The following is a 21,745-nucleotide window of genomic DNA, read 5'->3' as shown; positions in this document are numbered from 1 at the left end:
TTGTAAATAACTACAAGTATTTCCTGCAAGTCTGAATAAATAAATAAATGTCTCATTTTCCTGTTCTAGAAAATGGTCTATATTTTGTATATATATATATATACATATACACACACACACACACATATACATATATATATATATATATATATATACACACACACACCCCCCCACACCCCATCAGTTATAACTGATGGTCTGTATATCATTATCTGCTACCAGGACATGATTCCCAGCCCTTCTCATGTACCCACACTGTGATATCACAACAGCTTAGATGGCAGCCTCTGCACAGAGGTGTCCAGCCCTAGAAGAACTGAAGCTCTGCAAACATCAATGGCCATTGGCAAAACTGCCTGCAGAAGCATACTCACAGTGCCCACAGTGTGCTAGGACCTAACTAGACCTCTTTGTTGCTTCTTCTTCTATTGTATTAATCAAATTCACCTAGGAAAATAGATGAAAATAAAAATACAGATCCACCTTCCTGTATTTTATATCATATAAGCCACCTATACCATCTAAATACTGCTATGCTTATTTACTTTTCTGACCACACTCAAAAAAACCCCTCAACTGAGTGTTAGATAGAGTAAGTTGAGGCCTGGGATGTCTTCTGACATTGGTGAATCTAAAAGAAACTGGATTTTTCAATTTTTGAAACAGCAATTTGTCTCTTAAGAGCTTATAGAATTTGGGAGGCTAAATCCTGAAGAAGCTTTCAAAGGCATTTTTCTTGAGATCAAGAGCATGCTTTTGCAGTGCATCATCCAGTAATCCCCATTACCATGATGTTTGTATTTTGAAATGGTGCAAATTTGGAGGTGAAACAGAAGTGCAAGCTGCACTCCCCAATGCATATTAGAACAATTACCAAGAGTGTTCATGTCAGATTTCAGCAGCTACAGTTTTGCTTCACGTATCTGTTCCAGATATATGGCACAGTTTGCCAATACAGACTTGGCCAACTGTATACCTCAGAGGAACTGCTAGCAACCGGATACACAGATTGTGGGAAAGAGGAATACCATGCACACAAAAGCTTGACACTCACTCTAGGTGGGAAATTTGTATTACAGAAAGGCTCTTAACCGTTTGCTGTTTTCCAAGGGGATCAGTGATCCTGGAGAAGACAACGTGGACAACATTGAACATCTCCCAATTTCTGGGAGAACATAGAACTGTGGGCCTGATATTTCTGGCTCTAAGAGATTTTAGCCTGCTAGCAGCTGCTAATGTTTTCCCAAGGGAAAATTTCCCAAGAAAGCTTTTCTCAAAACAGTCTATCCTCCCACAAAACAATTTTTCTCCAGGTGGTGTTTTGCTGTTTCTCTAGTTTAACCAATGGGATTAGAGAATTGTCATTCCTATTCACCAGTCTTGTTAAGTCTGTATCAGAACACCTTACAAAAGGTAGTAAGAATTAGACAATAAAGCCTTTTATATACTCTTTGCCTTCTGAAATATTTGGAGTCTCTCATCTTCCTTTCGTGTCCTACAACAACATACAACTCTTAAGGCTTCTGTAGCCTTTCCCCGGTCTGAAAGCTACCTGCTTCTGATGGCATGTTCCTACCAGCTGCTCCTCCTTCATCTTGAAAGCACTGCTAAAGCTGTAAGAAAAAGCAGAAGACATGGACAAGACATACAACTACCAAGAGGAAGATGCTCAACTAACTAAAAGTAAGTCATTCTGTTTTTTCATCACTGAAAAAAAATAGGTACATAAGGGCAGCTTTACTCTGCTAATTCAGTGGTGTTGACTGAAGTGCTTGCTTGAAAGAAAACCTAAAAAGCCCAGAAATTAATGGTATGAAGGTGACTTTCTGATAGTACTAACTCTAGTTTTTCTGTTGTACAGAACTGAGAAAACCAGAATGCATTTGTTCTTTGGAATGAAATAATGTTTTTAATTACTGTGAAATGTTTAGAGAAACCACCAGACCAGTATTAGCAACTTTTCCAGATAAGCAGGAATCTTTGTCATTTAGCATGCTAAAATTTGATGCAAACACATTGCTACCTTTAAAGTGGAACATTTTTCTTTTTAAACCTCTAAATATTGTGATAGCTATCAGCTGCCATTCATTTAAGGACAGTGATGTAAAATGGCTGGAATTTCAGAAGCAAATCTGCAGAACCTATTATATTTTTGTAACATATTTGGAGGTTTTCCAAGCCACACTTTCAATATAAGACTAAGATGGGCAGTATTATTGGACTATTTTTTGATAATGCAGTTTAACAGTTTGTTTGGAAGGCCCTGGGCAATTTGATTAGTGCTGTTTGATGGAGCAGTGTCATCAGCATGAAGTGGAACAGTTCTGCTTGTAAGTGTCTGGCAGGAGATCCGAGTTTCTGAGCCTCATACCGGCATAAGCAATAAACAACATGTTATTGTATGCTCCATTTTATATTTTTATAGCTGAAGAAAATTAATAATGCATGAGCATCCAATAGGTCTCCATAAGAGTCTGCCTTCAAAATAAAAATACAAACTACAGCTTGTGGTAGTATAAATGTCTCTACTTCATGTCTGTGAGCACACTTCCCGTCTCTCGAGGCAACAAGAACCTGGGCTGAATTCTGGTCTTGCTGAAGTCAGAGCTCCACTAGACTCAGATGTGCCAGCATCTCACCCCAGTTTGCAGTGGTGAATTGTAGCAATGTTGCTGCTCTAGGGACTACGTCAGGTGCTGCTGCTGCTAGCAGTGCAGATGGAGAACAATCCCTCTTTGTAATGCTCAGCTGCCCTTTTGTTCCCCCATGTTAGTGTTGCATAGCAGATACTGTATAGACTTTCCTCATCAGAGGATATATTTGAATTCAAATTTCCCTGTGCCTGTACCCTGAAAATTAGCCCTTTATCCTTCTTTTTCTGCCAAGAAAGTCTTCCAGATTTTTATTATTAATAATCTGAAATTGCAGAAGGACAGAGGTGCAATGGTGCTGTTGACAGGTGGAGAGTTGATAGGGTCTGCCATTAATTGTGCTTTTTGTTCCAAAACCGTTGAAAACACATAAGAGCTGGACTGCTGGGTGCAATGGTTCCCATACCAGAACCAATGGTATGTGAACATTGCTTTTCTGAAACTTTTGGGTAGGATTTATTGGTTATGCAAAACCAGAAAATGAAACAACTTGGAAATTAGTATTATACCCCAATGTCTAGATAAGATTATTACCAAAGTAATATTTGAAATATTTTTAATTTTCATCTTGCAGACAAATCTTTCTTTGTTTTATGAAATGGAGTTGAAATGGCATGAACACTTGAAGCCATTTTCTAGTCTTTATGACACAGCTGCAGAATTCCTAGTTGTTTATCTGCAAATTCTTGGATGCTTTCTCATTGAATTAGATCAAATATTGCTTTTCACTTTGCCTTACCCAGGATCTATACACATTTCACAGCTGTAGTTGTGTGGTAACAGATTTGGGTCTGTGAAGTGTGGGATTACTTCACAGTATACACATAACCAAAGTTAGGGTTAAATTGTCCAGAGTACATAAATCAATGTTAATTGTTTGTGAGGAAGAAAAAAATCACATTTAGCATGACAGTGAAGCAGTGTATGTTGGTGATACCTAGTCTAGGGATGGTGTCTGCCTGGAAGACATACTTCCAAGGCATTTTGGTCAAATATAAATATGAAAAGCATATTCTAGTTTTGGACTTCATATTGCGGCTGTGGTGTTTCTACTCTACTTTGTAGTGCTCTGAAACCTGATTTACTATAACACATAAAGTAAATTAGAATAAATAAGCTCAAAGGCAAAGCAATAATCTTGACATTCAGCCCCCTGTCACCACCTCTGACAGTGAGCCAGTCTTGGCTGTATAACACACCACTACCAGAAGTCAAGCAGAATTCAGGTGTTCATGGTATTATTTAAAAACTGTAATTTGTCCTTCACAAGAGCTAGGCTCAGATTCCTTATTTATTTATTTATGTTTTGCTTAAAAAGTGATTATAAGCTGAAACTTAAGAGACAGATTTAATTTTCACTTTTAGTGTTTGGTTACACAGAGTGACATCTGATGGCTGCATAGAAGATTGTCTTTGAAATGCACATTGTGATAGATTAACAGATTTTCAAGTCAGAAGCATTTTATTAATGTGAGCCACCTGGAAATTAGCACAGGTCTCATCATTTCCTCAGGTGATTCTGGTCTAGTATAACCCTAGTGAAACAGTACAATTCATCACCTGGAAACACAGTGAATCCTTCAACATGTTAAAGTGCTTCTGAAAAAGGATATAAATTGAAATAATGGGCCCTTGTCCCAGGGTGGCTAATGATCTAAGTAACTATTCTGGTCTTTGCTTTTCTGTATTCTTTGCAGAGAATTAGTTGGATTAAAGCTACTAAGCTGTAGAAAGTCTACAACTTCCATGAGTAAGTTCTTCCATTATTTGTATAACTTTGTGATTAACAAATGAATTTACCTTGTTGGTTTATTTTATATTTGCAGAAATTTGCTATTTTTGGCTAATAATTCTGGAGCATGTAAATTTTTCAGATAATATTGTTTCTCTTAAAGGTCCTTGGGTAAAGAGGTGGTGGGGGTCTGCCGGGAAGGAGAACTTGCTAGGTATTTTCAGTGAAAACTAGAATTCCTCCTGCTTGCAATAGAAGGAAGGATTTAAGAATTAAATGTAGTTTGGGGGGTTTCCCTATCACATTTGGTCTCTGTGGATGTATATTTGTAGCAGATCTAGGTGCCTTTCATGTGGTGCAGGCTAGTCACTAGGAGCAAACTAACAATTCCTAGTAGGTCAAGTCTCTATCATTACTGTAATATAGTAAACTGTGTTTCATATTAGGGATTTAGTTTAAGTAAGAGAAAATGAAGCTCAAAAGCAAGGGAAAAAGTTGCAAAATCTGGTTAACTTTGTCTTTATGTGGTTAAAAGTCTGACAACTTTTGTAGTTAGTAAAATAGATTAAATTTCTGTGCTCTTAAGTATTATGGTGCTTAAAATACCTCTTGGATTTTATTATTGAAGTTTTCCAAAGTTTTTAGTCAACAGGAATGAACAATGGATGGAAAGGTATTTAAAAATTAAGTTACTTTAAATGTCAGCTGTTTTGAACTCCATAGAAAAAAAACTTGGTCAACACTTATAAGCTGTATTCCTCTGCAAAAATTAAGAGACTACAATAAAGAACCCTTCATACCAAAAGTATAATATTTGCGGAAGTAGGGTCATGCTTTTCACATCAGTAGTTTCATGTTTCTTAATTTGTAGAGATTTTTATAAGTAGCTGTGTGACAGCTTTTATGATAATATAGAGATCTGCAATGTTGATAAGGATTTAGATGACTAAAAAGAGAAAGCAAACAAGATCAAAAATATGAGGGACAGTGCAAAGTAGAGTCTTATGCTGCCTTTATAGCTCATCAGTGCAAATTTCTTGTCAAAATGCTCCTTGAGCTAAGTAAGGGTTACTTATTCATGTGAACACCTGACTTATAAAATCAGTCAAGCACTGATATCAAAGATGTCTGGCTTTTGCATCTATTCAGGTTGATGCTTCCATTAACTTAACTTCATACTCTAAAAGCTTATTTCATTTCTAAATATGCTGTGTATAACTCATTAACATCAGAGCCCCCAGCAGTAATTGCCTGAAAGTGAGTAAAGAAAATCGGAAAAGATGAAGAGCTGAATTGCCACTTAATGAAAGAAAAAAACCCCACAGACAGACACTTAAATTGACTATCATGCAGTAGCAAGTCTCTTCTCTATGGAAAACATTCAGACTGCACTTACAGTTCGTGTTGAGATGTTTAAAAATGTGTTAAGTAATACTAAATACTACTAAAAAGACAAATGTGCTCCTAGATGGAATTTTGCTCAGAAATTATGTTTGTTAATGTTCTCTTCTTTGTGTTTACAATATTTTATGCTTCTTCATTCTACATATTGTGGTTATGTCAGCCTTTAGAAAGATCTTAAGAATGAAGTAAAACTCAGTTTTGAGACGATATGAAGTAGTAGAAATCTGTTTTTCAGAAAACTTCAGTTCAGGCAAAGCAAAACCACCACTTTCATTATCTGATTGACCTTTGGCAACGGAAGACTTTTGAGTCCAAGACAGGCCTGAGAATGTGCTCGAACAAGTTTCTTGCTTTTGGTCACTGTGTAACAGTGGGGATGGCCTGGGGATGGAGTTTGTCGGTGTGGCCATATGTCCACTGGCCATAATGGCTCCATCTGCCTTGGTGCAGCTGGATTGACGTCCATCAGCTGCAGATCTGCCTGGGAGTGTGCAGGGAGCTTTATGGAGGCAGGCAGACAGAAGCTTTAAATGTTATAACATCATGAAGGCAAATAAAGATGAGGACAACTTTTGTCAGTTTATCAGGCTACAGTGATAAATGCTTGATTTGATTGTTCTAAAGCAACACAAGGATGTCTGTGTGTGTGTGTGCTGCTAGCAGCCAGATTGAAACATTTTGGAGGACTTGTTGGATTTGGATGAAAAACTAATTGTTGTTGGTGCAATTTATATGGATTCCTCTGGTGCTTTTACTCCTGCTTTGCAACAAAAATTTCCTTGTTTGCAAGACAGTTCTTCCAAATTCCTTTAGGTAGCTGTTGGGGGAAAGAAGGTTATACAGCACACTGGCATGGCTTAACTCTAAATCCTTCACAACTCTTACTGGGCCTCTTATTACAGGGTGAATATTTGTTATTCTTATCCTGGGAGCTAACATTTCAGTTTAATAGTGCAGTTAAGATTTCTTTTAAAAATATGTAGGTAGATGTGATCGAAGTAGGAACCAAATATTTAGGTACATATTTAGGTGTGCCAACAACCACTGAGAAAACTGCTCTACCACTGAGGTACAGAAGGATAGCATGTACGAAGATCAATGTTTTACTGGAGTAGCTATAGAGATTAATTTCTCCCTGTTGCTTTCCAGTGTGTTATTCAAAGAGATTCCAGGTAGCAGGTTTTGCTTTGGATTTCTCTCATTTGAATCAAACTCTAAGCTTGACAGAGTCAGGATGGAGGAAAAAAAAAAAACCTCCACCACTTTGCATGGCTGCTGAAGCTAAAAAAAATCCAGTATTTTAAAAATAACAATGAAGTGTACTTTTTTTACCTTAACTATGAAATGAGGAAACAATATATTTATTTTCTCACTGCACCTGTTTCTGAACACCTTCCAATCACAAACAATATGATTCCTGTCAGGCCACATGCCACTACTGGTATTTTTTTTATCTCCCTAGAATGAAAAATGCATATAGACTTTTCCCACACATATGTATGATATTTTAGGTGTGCCAAAGCTATGCTGCATGTCTTTAGCAGCAAAGGGAAGGTTGATAAACCTTTAATGGAAATAAACAACAGCAGAGTTTTCTGTTTGTTGTTTAGACCTACAAAACCTCATTTTACAGTTTTCAATGTGCTCCAGCACAAGAGTAATATTTCTTCTTGCTTCTACCCCCACTAATTCCTATTGTGCTTAATTAACTGCTGCTGTCAGGGTAAGCACTTTTTCTGTATATATTTAAAAAAAAATATTGGATTTAAATGTATTTTATACTTCATGAGCTCGTGGCTTTATATTTACACATTCCAGAAATCTGCCTTAGGTGGTTCCCCTCCTTTTCAGGCACATGTTGAGCAACTCCATTTTGGTAAACCATTATGGTTATTTGTCAAAACATAGGCACAAAAATGGCAGAGGTTTGGCTTGTCCTGGGACCTGCACCCACAAGTGGCCAGGTCTTGGTGGCATTTGTATTGTAGAGTGACATTTTGCAAAGACCTGATGGCACATGCTTCTGTTGAGAAGGCAGAGCAAGTTTGTCACTACTACCTCAACGCTGTGCTGTTTCTGGGCCTGTTTCTCCCACCTCAATCGTGCATGGATATTTTTGGAGATGGCATGGGAGATGTGGAGTGAGAAACTGACTGTTCCTATGCACTGCTCTTCACAACAGACAAATGCCTGCCTGGACCTGGGCTAAAGGGTGCCATGGAAATGGAATTTGTTCCTCACCACAGTCTAGGCTTATGACCACATAACTTGTATCAGATAAGTACGAACTCAAGCATTTTAAGTACGGACTCATGCTAAAAAGCAATCCTGAAGTGGCCATAGCAACCACTCCACTAGTAGGGTGGTGTGTGCAAGAGCTACTTTGTGCCCCAAAAATGTAAATCCTGTTTGCAGTATCTTTCCTGAGTTGGTAGGATTTGTATGCACACATCCTGGGGCATCTTTTTCCAAGAATAAAGTCTGTATATAATCGAGAAAGATTAACAATTTCACAGGAGACAAAAGTCCACAATGAGTGAAATATCAGGACTCAGGACATTAAAAAAACAACAACAACAACAACAAAAAAACCAACCAAACAAAAAACACAAACAAACAAAAAAACCCACATTAAATCTATCAGTCTGCAAAAAAAACACCCCACACTAATTATAAAGTTATATTATTCTTTACGGCACTCATTGATCTAAATTGAAAACATGGGCCACAAACTTGAGTTCACCATGAGTCAGTAACCTGTTACCTTTTGTTCTCATTATCATCTGCTGTTTTTCTATGCACATAAAAATTTCTAATCAGAATGTCCAAATATTTCATAAGTACTTAGATAAGTAACACTCTTGGTTCCAAGGAAAACACAGTCAATAGGAAACAAAGCATAAGTAATTAAGAGGAGCAAAAAGAGAACAAAAAGGAGATTATAGATAACATAAATGGGATTCTGCTGTTTTCCCATGATATTTTTTATTCATTCTGAAGTTGTCAGATACTAGGTGATAAATAGAATCTGTTATTTCCAACTGCTGCACAAACCAGTTGCAGTTTTCTGGGTTTTACTGTTGGACCTGCCTTTGTCATAATGAATAAAAGGGTCAGTTTTCAAGCAAATATATTCGAAATTGACAACAAAATTATTTTGCAATAGTGAGTAAAGGCAGAATTAAAATTTAGAAATGCCAGAGAAGCTGGAATTGGAGCATTCAAGACCAACATAATTTGTGGAGTAGAAAATGTGTGCCAGTGTGCTTGCATGGTACAAGAAATAAGAGAGGAGACAGGAAAAAAATGTGGGTTGCAGAGGAGAAAGGCTTGTAAAGGAAAATTTTAAGTAAAGACAAAGCCAAAGTAGAATTAGTAAATAAAGATTAATATAGTGTATTTGGCTTCACTGGGCAGTAGGAAGTGGCAGATATCTCCCATACTGCCTGTGGGAAGATGGCAGAGGGAACTCTGTTAATTGTGTGCTGTTTTGAGAGTGAAAGTTTAGGTATTCTAGGGACTGTTCTGCAATCACTGCTAATCCTAAAATAAGGCTTGTTCCTGAGAGTTCAAGGCTCCAGTTTCTGATACTCACATGCAGATGGACATACAGTTAGTTATCTGACATGTTATCATTCACAATTTAAGCCACTCTTTTTCTGTAAGTTTCTAAACCACCTTAAAAAAAAAAAAAAAAAAAAAAAATCGGATTATGTCTGTTTCTTTTCTTATTCTCAGCTTTCAGAAACATCCAACACCAATTTTACGTGGTATCCTGTAAAGATCAAAAGCAAGCCCTGCTCAATCCCGCTTCACCGAAACACTAGGATTATGGTTGCTGTGCACAGATAAATGCACAACGGACCGGTCTGAGCTATCGAACTTCACCAGTTAATGCATCTGTATCATTTGGCCTCTGTCATTAGCAACTGATGGGGGATGTAACAGTTTGTTATCGTTGTCTTAAAGTCTGCCCTTTCCTTTTTGCAAGATTCCCTCATCTTTCACATAGCAAAGAGGAGGAGCACCTGACGCCTAAGCTCGCGGCGCCGGATGAAGTTGGTAGGAGCGATGTTTGAAAGGTCAGATGGCCGGGACTCCCGGCCGCCCGCCCGCCTCGTCCCGCCACAAGCGAGGCCCGCAGTGCGCGCAGGCGGCCGCCAGGGGGCGCGCGTGCCCCGCTGTCGCGGCGGCGGGAAGCGCGGACCCGCGCCAGGCCCGGAGGGAGCGGGAAGCGCCTGAGGGGCCCGGCGGGGAGAGGGGGAAAGCGCGGGGAGAACGCCCGCAGAATGGTTAGAGCAAGAACCCGCACGTGTCCGTGTTTTCCTGGACCCTGCCCAAACCAGGAGCATTGCAACAAATTATCTGAGACCATATGTTAGGGGCGGGCAATAGGAGTTTAGTAGTTGTGAGGTGCAACTCGTAACCCACGATTTCCCAGTGGGTTGGTTACTTGAATATGTGTTAAGCTTGTTGGCTCTCTGCTGTACGGCCTCTTTCTGTTACTGGCTTGGGTTTGTGCTTACAGTGTGAAATAAAAATTGTCGGTTCTTGATTAATAAATAAGGCTTGGGGGAAGAAATATACAACAAAACCAATTAAAACGCCTGTTCCTTTGATTTAAAAATCAACACTGCTGTACCTTTGAAGAGAGTTAATCTTATGCCTGAAGTGGATCAAGGTATTTCTTATAGTGCTGGAATGCTGTTTCTAGAGGTTAAGTCCAAATATGAATTTCTGGTTTGGGTTCATTCTTTTTATTTGTAGGACGTGTGAAAGACCTTGCTAAGTAAAAGGTAAGGTGGGTGGATGTGAAAGAACATAAAGCAGTGAAAGAATTATTAAATAGGCATCTAAAAATAATCCTCTGAGTTCTCCTTATGAATGAAGGATTCAAAATATAAATACTAGTGAAATATTCTTTCTCTGAAGAGCAACGATGTTGAAAATCTTATTTTAAGCCTTAGAAAATTTTGTTAGGGAGTATTTTAGTGTTCAGAATACCTAATTTTGACAAGGAAAAACGTCTAACACTAGATAAATCTAAATTTTTCACATTTGAAACAGAATAGGTTTTAAGGGACAAAATTGGTTTTGAGGTAATGAGATAAAGTATCAAAGCTTTAGGCTTTTCCCACAGAAAATTACATTCCAGAGGCTTTGCTGGAAATGGTTTTGTAATATCCATTGGAAGCAAATGCATCAATTCATTGTCATAATTGCTGTTAATTTCGCTAATCAGGATTGTGAGATTAAGCTTCTTACTAGTTTTCTTCTCTCAGTCTTCAATCTGACAGTCAATATTCAGAATTCTTCCACTTGTAATCTCAAAAAGCTCACTCCTTGGGTTACCATAGCATTGTGGTTTGACACTGGCCAAGTGCCAGGCACCCAGTTAAGCCAGTCACTCACTCCCTTCTGCAGCTGGACAGAGGAGAGAAAATTTAACCAAGGGTTCATGAGTTCAGAACCAGGAGAGATCACTCATCGAATACCATCATGGAAAAAACAGGCTCAGCTTAGAGATATGAAATTAATTTATTACTAACAAAATCAGAGCAAGATAATAAGAAGTGAAAGAAAGCTTCAAATTAAACAAGGTAAAAATACCTTCGCACCCTGCCCCTGTAGCACCTCCTGACTCTCCTTCTCACTGACCTTGGTGTCTGCAGAATTGTTCTCACTCCAGTCTTCTCTAGTCACAATTGAAACTGCACCACAGCTTTTATTTCGATTTCTTCTCAAATCTTTTATCAGAGAGTCATTACCATGGTTTCTAATCGTTCCAGCCTTGGCCAGCAGCCTGTCCATTTTTGGACCCACCAGCAATTGCCTCTGCTGTACTTGGAAGAAATTTCTGGCAACTTCTCACAGGAGCCACCCTGTAGCCTCCCCACTACCAAAAACCAGACCATGTAAAACGAATACACATAACTACCCATAAAAGTGGGTGAAACACAGGAGGCCTGTGCTGAGTTTTTGAACTCTCACAGAATTATGCATTTTGGGCCAATTTTTGCTATCACACATCGGAGCGGTAAAGTTGTTTCACTGACCGGTTTCACACAGTGTTTTCCTGTAGGTCACTTCTGGTCCCTTTATGCACGTGCTTACAATGGTGTTTTCTTGCTAATATCAGAAATCACATTTTTGGGTAGATTCCAAGGAAACACACGTGGTCAGCTCCATCTCACACAAAAATGAGCAGGCTGGGTCTGAGTAAGAGATGGAATTATGCAAGTGTTCCCTCTTTATCTCTGAAGAAAACCACTGTAGGCTGAAGTAATTCTGTAAAGATCCAGAAATATGAAGTTTAATTATGGCAATTATACACCTGAAACAAAAAGTTCTCTAGATAACCTGGGGGATTGGGGGTTTGTTGTGGTAGATAATTAGATGCTAGACTAATCACAGTGATGTTTTTGTTCCTTAGAGAGCTAGTAATCTCAAAGTGAAAGACTCTGTGTTTGTTGTTGCATTTACAAGTGGTGTTATGCTTACACAGTGCAGTACAGTGTGATCCTCACACAAGTGGCTGCACGCTTTTGAAACTTTTGTGATTGCCTGGGGATTAATGTATGTAATAGATTGAAGATTATAACAGATGCTCAATAAACTGATCATATATAATGTAGGAGATGAGACATTGTTTGGATTTTCTGAACCAAGCTGTTAGATGGCTAGGAAGTGCTTGGTATTACAGCCAGGCTGTTATTTGGTGCCTTTCTTCCCTCAAAAGAGGCTTTGCATTCTCTTTTCAGGTCTTGATTAATCACACAAAACAAGCTGATTATGTCAATATATGGCATGTTAATAAAACTTCATCTGTTTTATCTCATATTAAGTTAGTGCAGTGAATTATAGGACTTTTAGATGGATTAAACCAATTCTTTCAAGATCCATTATTTATTGATGGTGATTTTTTAATTCAAATAAAATAAATTGTTTGATTCTGTTCCAGAGATAGCACAAACCTGGTTTAAAACTTGCTGAGGGTAGTGGGAAAGTACTTTCCTGCTGTCCTTAAGGTGTGCAGGAAACTCAAAATGGTCTGAACACCCTACAAATTGCCTTAATTTCATCCTCTATCCTCTAAATCCCTATATTTTTCCTTTATAAATCATCATCTCTGGAAAATGCAAATGCTGCACTGAGGAGTTGTGTGCAGAACCACAAATGGAAGTGGAGGGTGTGTGCGCTCTTTGTGTTCTCTGTTCAAGACTTCTCTCTTGTGTGAAAAATATAAAGCATTTGTCCAATTACTGTGGTTCATTCTTGATTTGAAGAGGTCACATGTAATTAAAATGTGACAGAATTGTCTGTTTTATTTCAATTTGTGAGCAGAGAACAACTTTAAGAAACTGCCCTGTGCACTGTCTCTGGCAGCAGATGTGGCTTCAGAAATCCCTGTGTCACCATACCTTGTGCTAGGACACCCTGTCCCACACATTGTGCTGACACAGATTATGGCAGGGCTACAATATAACCTGAATTAGAGGAAATGTAAAGGCTGGAAAAGAAATTTGATTCTTGAAGGTTACTCTGAATCTAGAAGAATTTGTTGATTTGATTCATTGAGCATCTACTAAACAAATTCTACTGCTGCAAGTAAGGCTGAAACTCTTCCAGGAAAGTCAGGAGCACCGAGGAAGGAACTTCTTAAGCTAATTTTGTTTGCTTTAGGCTGCTTTTCTGTTTGCTGGTTGTAGTAGTAATGGATTTTTTTATTATTATTTTCTTAGATTGTATGAGAGAAGGCAAAGATTTGCAGAATACTCTAAAGGTTACATTGGAAACATTTATGTACATTTCTAGATACATTGCTAGCCAAGTTTGAAGCTTGAAGTTAACTGTTTAGGCTGAGTAGATAGGTTAATTTTATTTCTTACATCCCTTTTCTTTTTTTTGTCCCCAAACTGTAACAAATTCTTAGATATTAAAGCAAGCATCACTGAGTTGCCCATTGAGCAACAAATCCAGAGCTTTTGATCCAAAGACTTCCTCTGCTAACTTCAGTGAACTGGAGAACAAACTTGGCAGGCAGAAACTAAATTTATGTCACAAATAATGCTACTTTCCATAAGTATATCTTTTGAGTGCATGTGCTCTTTCAGTTAACTGTAAAGATTTCTGCTCCTCCAGCAGTAGAGCACCAATTCTTACACGATAAGCTGGTTGTGAAGCTCTTTTCTGAGAACTGAACTTGCGCAACAGAATCATGAAACATTAGTCATGATTGCTTCCACGTTACTTCATCTCATTAGGAAATTGCTTTCTCTTATTTTTAATTCAGGCTACTTAGCAGTAGGTGGCATCCTACTTTAAGATTACAGTGAACTGTAGACTTCCTAGCATGCGTTGTCACTCAGTCTAGAAAGTTCTTAGAATTTCTTTTCTATTTGTGCTTGTGTGTAGTATTACCAAGGAAAGACTTTTTTGGCTTAAAGTAAACAGGAATGTGTATGAGTTCTGATGAGAGTACTATATACTAGAAACTTGCTAATACCATGCAGTTAAAGTCCTAGTTGAAATTGAATTTGGAATTTGTTTTGCAAGATTTGAAGCAGACCTTTTTAAATCAGGAGAGATGAGCAAAATCAAATTATTAAAGGCTTTTCTGAGAAGCTGGATTGGTTTCAGCTTTCTCAGATTCTCATTGTGTTCTGTCTGCAGTACCAGTGGGAAGTGAAAATAATTAATCCTGAAAATTAGATTGAATGGTTGTTCAAAGCAATAAAAGGAAGGAAATTAATTGCTAGTATTGATACAGTGTCCTTAAGTCATCTCACTCAATATCACAAAGTGTCAGGTTATGTGCTTAGGTAGAAGCTAGTGGGAAAAAATATAACTCAGATGTGTTTAATGGAAAAAAATCTAAAACAAAGTTTTGAGAGGAAAAGAGTTAGTGATGGCTCTAAGCGATAATGCAGGAGGAAATTGGGGATAGTAGGAGTCTTGGGAAGTGAATGACAGAAAAATCAATCAGCAACTGAAGTTGGTTTTCTGAGGTCTTAATATGCTTCACCAGAATCCCTGTGACTTGGATTAGCTATTCTCTTTTCAGACTCAACAAAGGTTGTCAGAGCTGCTTCAGCAGCCTCCAAAAAGGTTCCTAACTTCCTTTTCCTTCCTCCCAATCCCCCTCTGAGATCTTTGTGTATAGAAATAACACTTCCAGTAGAATTTAAGTATAGATTGTTGAGGTATCCCTAAGAGTATTCTTTGAAATACCAGTGCTCACTCAAGTTTGAATGGGAACTACCAGGAGTAGGCAATATTTAAGACTCAGTGTCCCAAACTGGGTGAGGTACCTCTTTTATTTTAGTATGCATTTATTTGTGTGGATTTGAGCCAGGACAGATTTGTCTAACAGATGCTCATTCTCTTTCTAATATGATAATTGTATCATGCTGAAAAGGAAGAATACTCAGTGCTTAAATGTTTTTGTGTATCTGGCTCTTGTGATGCAAATAAGCAGCTTTTGTCATATTCAAAATCACATGGGTGCTCAATATAAAAATATTTCATTTATTGTCTAATCTTTTCTCTTTAAGCTGATCACTTAGATTTTGCATAAGAGAGCAGCTCTTTTTTAATGTGGTAAAAGATTTAAGCCTTGTTAAATGTTCCATGAAAATGTACCAAGACATAAAAGGTGTTTAAACATTAGTTTGATGTGAATTGTGTATTTAACTTCATTATAATAACCCATTTGCTTAAGATCATTCATGTACTTATGTAACCACCTGAATGTGGGCTGTGGAGAGACAGGTTTATTGAAAGAATTTTTATGGCACACGCTTTCATCTCAGTATTTATATTTCTGAAAGGAAAATGTTACAGTAACATGATAGATCTTGGGCCAATGCACCTTGGGTATTGCTGTCTCTACAGTCTGCTTCATTACTGATGTCTTTGTGAAATACTTCACTTGCACATTCAATAATAAACAATACCACTGAGATACATGCTGTTCTGTACTGCAGATGAAGCCTTGCTAATGTTACAAAGAGTGATTGGTGAACAGGAACAGTACTCCTCAAATAAAATATCTTCCTGTTTAGGTTTAGTTCTTACTAATTTACCATCTATAATCTAATAGAAATGGGACATGGGAATTTCAGTATGTGTAGGCGGTATAAAAAGTGAGAATAATAATGAAGAAAATGTAGAATGCTGTGAGACAACACATATGCAAAGCATATAAGGGAAAAAAAACCCACAAACCAACAACAACAACACCCCCCCCCCCCCAAAAAAAAAAAACCAAAACAAAACAAAAACCCAAACAAACAACCCCCCACCAAATTTTAGTGTCAATTTTATGTTTAGACCATAGCTGGACATAAAACAAATTGTGTTTATCTTTTGCCAATTTTGACTGTTACATAATTGTTGAAACACTTTCTTTATGTTTTTAAGGAAAGGGAATAAACTGCTAAAAAAGATTCTTCTTCGCTAAAAGAATTCTGTGTACATCTAAAACTTAGTTTAAAGCCACGATACTGCCAAGTCAATTAACTAATCAAGTCTGGGTAGTATTATTTTTATTTATTTATTTATTTTGAATATTCATCTGATCTGGGTCCATCACACTTGTATTGACAGCAATAGATCCAGTGGGAACTCACAAAATGTATATGTTCTATAATGCTTAAAGCTAAGGACTGGAAGCTGTGTTGTATCTCCATTGCCATCAGTATAATTACACCAGCAGAGACCTAGGCTTTTTTGTCTATTCAGGAGCTTTAAAACATATAAGTAATCAGGTCATGCTGTGACTGGAGGCAAACATTGACTACAGTCCTGGAAAAATGCATGTTGAGAGTTTAATACTTGGGTATGCTTATCTTACAAAATACACTTCAGCAAGTGCTAAAGGTAGTTCACTTAATAGAGCTTAATGTTAAGCATATTACCAGTCCTATATTAGTATATATTTTAAGTGTTTTGCTGACTTAGCTCTGGAGAACATTAAGCTTGTGCTTACTAGTACTGCTGTCTGCTGACTTGTCCAGCATTGCCTGGGATGGTGGTCCTTGGCTCACTCATATTTATCAAAATGGGCTAGATAAACAAAGGTGAAGGGATGATGACAGGGAGATATTAAGACTGAGGACAGGGAGAATGGGAGTCCTGATGGCTATACATAATTTTCTCCTTGCACAGTGGAGGAGAAAGTGAGAACAACTTCTCATGCTTCCATTGGGACTTACAGAAAAAACCAAGTGATTCTCAGGAGGCGAAATTACACAAAGAAAATAAACATAACTGTAAATCCTCTTCATTTCCCACCTTCCTCTTTAAGCACCTAAAAACCTTTAAAATTTTGATCTTTAGTTGTTAGTATCTTGAACTCAATGTTTTACCTGACTGTAATTGAAGTTTGAACAGGCTGAAGCTGATCCTTGCTCTTTATTTCAGTCAATATGTTATTGAGACCTCAACTGAGATATAAGAAAATTCTATACAGTAATTCTTGTAATTCTCATCTATTAGTCACAAAATACTTTAGTAAATATACAATTATTCCAAAGATAAACAGAAATCATTTCATGTCTTCTTCAGAGTAGAAAATGTAGTAATATTTAATGTGAAATACAATGGTTGTCTTTGTTTTGGTTTAAAGAGAGTGAAAATCCAAATGTAATCTTACATTTTTGTGCTATTTTAGGTAGAATAAGAGGCCCAGCTATCAGAGGTGTTAGAATAAGCTTGTTACTATGTGAAATTGAATGAGATGAACTTTTAAGAGAAGGACATCAATATTTAGCAGACATCAGCATTTAGCAATTGTAGAATATTCATTCCAGAGTCTGGAAGCATACTTAAATATGTAAGTATTCCAAATTTGGAAGACACATTCAGAGTTTTGAAGTTCAATGTTTGTGAAGAACAACAGGATTAGTCAAAAGTTATTACAATAAATCTGAGAACCACAGTATAAATTCATAAACTTTGCGTGTCTTGTCAAAGAGGACAGAATTAATTCCAAAGGCAGGTTGGCAGTTATTAGGTGACAACTTGGACTTTGCTTTCTGGGTTTTTTTTCAGTTCTGTACAAGAAAAATACTAAATGAAAATGAAAAGGCAATAAGACTCTCCTTTTACTTATCTAATAACCTACTATGGCCTGTTGATTGCCAAATGCTTGTTTTTCTTGTTTATCATGTGTTACATCATGACAATCCTTGGATTTTTCAGCAGGCACTGTCATGGACTGTTCATTTGTTATGATAATTCCTTTGTCTTGTAACTGAAACAAATCTCCTAAACTCTGTTTTCTGTGATGGTTATGATCACGTTTCAGTTCTTTACAGGCTGTTCAAGTGTTCATTCTGAACATAGCTTGTCATATAATATAAACAAAAAACTATTCATTTTGACAATTAGGGAGAAGATAGCAAAATTAATATTTCCACTGAGATAACACTACAAACTTCATCTACACGTTAACCTGAGTATAATATACATAGCTTCAAACAAATTGTATGATAGAGGTTTGAAATACCTAGCCCATAATTTTCTATTTTCATCTTCTGACAGATGATCAGATAGTGGAGATATGCATACAGGTCGGTTCATAGTTTCATATATTTCTTAGTTCACTTGAGTAAAGTTGCAATGCTTATTTTTTTGAGGCTTTTGGTTGTTGTTTCTTGCAGATAACCTGGTAGAATAACTGAGCTAGAAAAATGGTACTAAAAGGTAGGAAAAGTAATTCTGTCCAAATCTTGAATTCCAAATTGAATGCTTCAGCTCACTCTGCATTTGATTCCACATAATTTGATCCCACTAAGTTGCTAGATAGAATAATTCCCACCTCTGCTGTTTGACACTAGATCAAATACGTGAATGTGATCACAGGTTTTGGTTCCTTAGTATGAAATTAATTTAGTTTAAACCTTAATCTGAAGAGGTTTTTAGTCCAAGCAGCAGAATAAGATGTTATTTCTTGGAAAATAATTGTTCTTCAGAACACCTGGGAAACCTTTTACATGGCTGAGAAATCTCAAAACAACACTTATAAAATTTCCATGGATTTTATATTTTTCATATATATTGTTCAGTTATTATGAGCTTGGAAGAAGCTGTGAGCTTTTTTCGGGACAATGGCTACATTATCTATTTTAATGTTTTTATTTCAGCTCTTCCAGGGACAAAAAGTGCTGACACAAATTCTGTACTGAGCTTTAAACTGCACTGTAACAGCAAATGCCATTCTAGATAAAAGATTTGTCTTGAAAATTGTACCAAGAATATACCAACTAGTCTATGCAAAAAGGATAAGGATATTAATTCAACCTGACTAGGGAGTAGATTATACTATAAATAGGACTCCGAGGCTGCATCCACTGCAAGGCTGGTCATTTCCTACAAAATCCATTGCATGTGTATTTGCCCTAATCCTGTAATATGATCCTCAGTCTAATCCTTACACCTACCTATTATGCCATGCTAATTTTCCAATGCAGAGAGCTCTGCATATCTAAGGCTTTACTTGTTCGGATCCATTGTGAGATCAGAGCACTGCTTATAGATGGAACATATAAAAGTATATGGAAGGTTTTATATAGTAGATTAAGCTAATAGAGGATAGACACACCTGAAATCCAAATTCTTTGAAATATTGAAAAAAATTGGGACACATCAAAATCTAAATAAAATCAAGAAATCTTCAGGTTCAGAGTGTCATGTGGACTATTTTGCAGTGTATTTTGAAGCTGACTGGAGTTCAAGATTCATTTCTTCAGACAAAGTCCAAAAATAACCTGTTTCTGCCCTGTTGGGCGTTTGCTGGAAGAAGAGCACACAAAACCTACAAGGATGTGATTGCAGCATAAAATTCCCCTTAATCTCTATTTCCATGTTCTCACAACTGTTTCAGTTACACACAAAATATCTGTTTTTTTTTTTTTTTTTTTTTTTTTTTTTTTTTTCCCCTGGCCTCTACACAATTAAGTTTTGCTTGAATCTTGCTGTTCATTCTTAGACCTGGTGTGCTTCCCACTCTTCTTTCCCTTGATTTCATCTCCTCCTACTTAAACCCTGTTTTGCCTGTTGTCATGTGTGCTGCACAACAGGTTTAGTCTAAAGCTCAGTCCTGTGCCAAACATGGTCACTTTCACTGGTTAGGTGTTTGCTTATCTGTCTACTTCTGTGGCATTTCTTTGTGGATTCTTTGCGTTAGTCATTGAGATTTTTTTTTTTCTCAAAAACTTCTTTCCTGCAGTCTTCCTCCCCTCTCCCTATCCCTTTGCAGTGTTCCTGTTTGCAAATGTCTAACTCAAAGTACACGTTCAGGGAAGACACATTTATGAAAATCTCTCCAAAATAAGAGACTAAGGTATATGTTTTTCTAATAAGGGTGAAAAGAGGATAGTTTATTTGTGCAGATTTGGGGTATCTCCTAGATAGAGAAACATTACTTCTGACTACTGAAGTATCTACTGGTTCTTCTGTTTAAATGGCCTCATGAGAAGAACAACTAATGAAACTCTTACTAAGAGGGAAAAGAAGTTGATGAGTTGAAGAAGATTAAAAAGCAAATCAATCAGTATTAAGGCTGATCTGTTACAGCCTTGATGGATCAAGTTAGACTCTTGTTCCTTAATTACTTGTAGTCTAACTGTTGTCTTCTGAAGAACTTGTTATGTAGAAGTAAGATTTACTGCAAAACAAAAAGTTGTGGCAGATTTCTTGTGTTTTAGGGGTTTTTAATTTAATTTTAAACAACCATGCAATTGATCTAAGTGAGAAGAAAATCCAGTTTTCACTGTTAGAATAGAAAAGATATGTAACCTGAACTGTAGTTAACAAATTTTATTTATAATCTGTGGAAAATGACACCTTTCTTATCTTTCTGAAAGGGTGCAATAAAGATATTGCATATCTTCATCAATTTTACCTTGTATAGTTGATGCAAGGATTCCTGGAGAAAGTCTAACCCACCCATTTTTTAAATCAGTACTTCCCCCCCCCCCCTCCCCCACGTTCCTTTTACTCCTTCTCCAATTAGAAAAATTACATTCAGTGGTCTGACAAATTTATTATTGCTTCAACTAACTCTTGGCAAAGCATTTGATCTTGATGAGTCTATACTTATATTAATAAATTGTCTTGGGGTTTTTCAAATGCATTCACACTTTACAGAGGGGTATTTTGGAACTATAGTAATATATTTTAGAGTTAAACGCATTTTTCTCTAACAATTTTGGAATTTTCTTAAACTATTGCTTATGACATTTTGATGCCATATCAAAAACTCTGTGATCATTGTATTTACAATCTTCTATGACAAAGATAGTTAAAGTTATCTCCTTTAAAGTATATGTCAATTACGGTAATCTACTATGTGTATTGAAGTAGAAGGTACATTTGACCTGCACAAAGTATTAATCCTAAATCATTTCTGTGTGAAACAATGCTAAAAAATTAAGTTCACATCATCCAGTTACTGTTTAGATATTATGAAAGGTACTACAAAATATGCTGACTATACTTATGTAATGGGGAGAACTTCAGTTTTCCCTGCTGGGAGTCTTCTAAAGCAAAACTTAACATCTGACTTCAAGTTATTGCTGTTGACTCTGCAAAGCTTGCCAGTTGCACCTTAGAGAAAATATGCTGTTACTGTTAGAACCCAAACAAGACACATAATTGAGTGGTATTCATATTTACCATCAAAACCCTTAAATATCAGAATTTTCACCTGTGTCTCTCTAGGAGGATATTTTTTTTTTTTTTTTTAGATAAATTAGATGTCACATCTAATTTATATATTAATATAAAGGTCTATTAAAAGTACATACATCATAGTACTAATTTTTGTGTCTTTATGATATGAAGTGGTTAGAAATACTTGTACATTATGAGCTTGGAATTTTCCAATACTTTTAACTTGTTTTAGACATTTATCTTACATTTTATATGAGATTTTCACTTTTTAAAATGCAGT

The 21,745-nt window shown here is 36.8% G+C and overlaps 1 protein-coding gene across 2 annotated transcripts in view; it reads left to right on the top strand.

Moving 5' to 3' along the window:
- Nucleotides 1-1,423: 1,423 nt before the first annotated feature.
- The window catches only part of KCNH8 (potassium voltage-gated channel subfamily H member 8), a 206,885-nt gene continuing 186,563 nt past the window's right edge, over nt 1,424-21,745 (top strand). Inside the window, exon 1 of one of the 2 annotated variants that reach the window (XM_040081921.2) lies at nt 1,424-1,683. In XM_040081921.2, the coding sequence (XP_039937855.1) occupies nt 1,635-1,683 (49 nt within the window). In that variant the 5' untranslated portion in view covers nt 1,424-1,634. Of the gene's footprint in view, nt 1,684-4,370; nt 4,402-21,745 lie in introns of those variants that run through there. The other variant, XM_058422842.1, reaches the window with a different exon arrangement.

The sequence above is a fragment of the Hirundo rustica genome, chromosome 1 (genome assembly GCF_015227805.2).
Source record: "Hirundo rustica isolate bHirRus1 chromosome 1, bHirRus1.pri.v3, whole genome shotgun sequence".
Classification (NCBI taxonomy): domain Eukaryota; kingdom Metazoa; phylum Chordata; class Aves; order Passeriformes; family Hirundinidae; genus Hirundo; species Hirundo rustica.
Note: the sequence above shows the minus strand (reverse complement) of the source record. Positions and strands in the feature narration are given on the sequence as shown.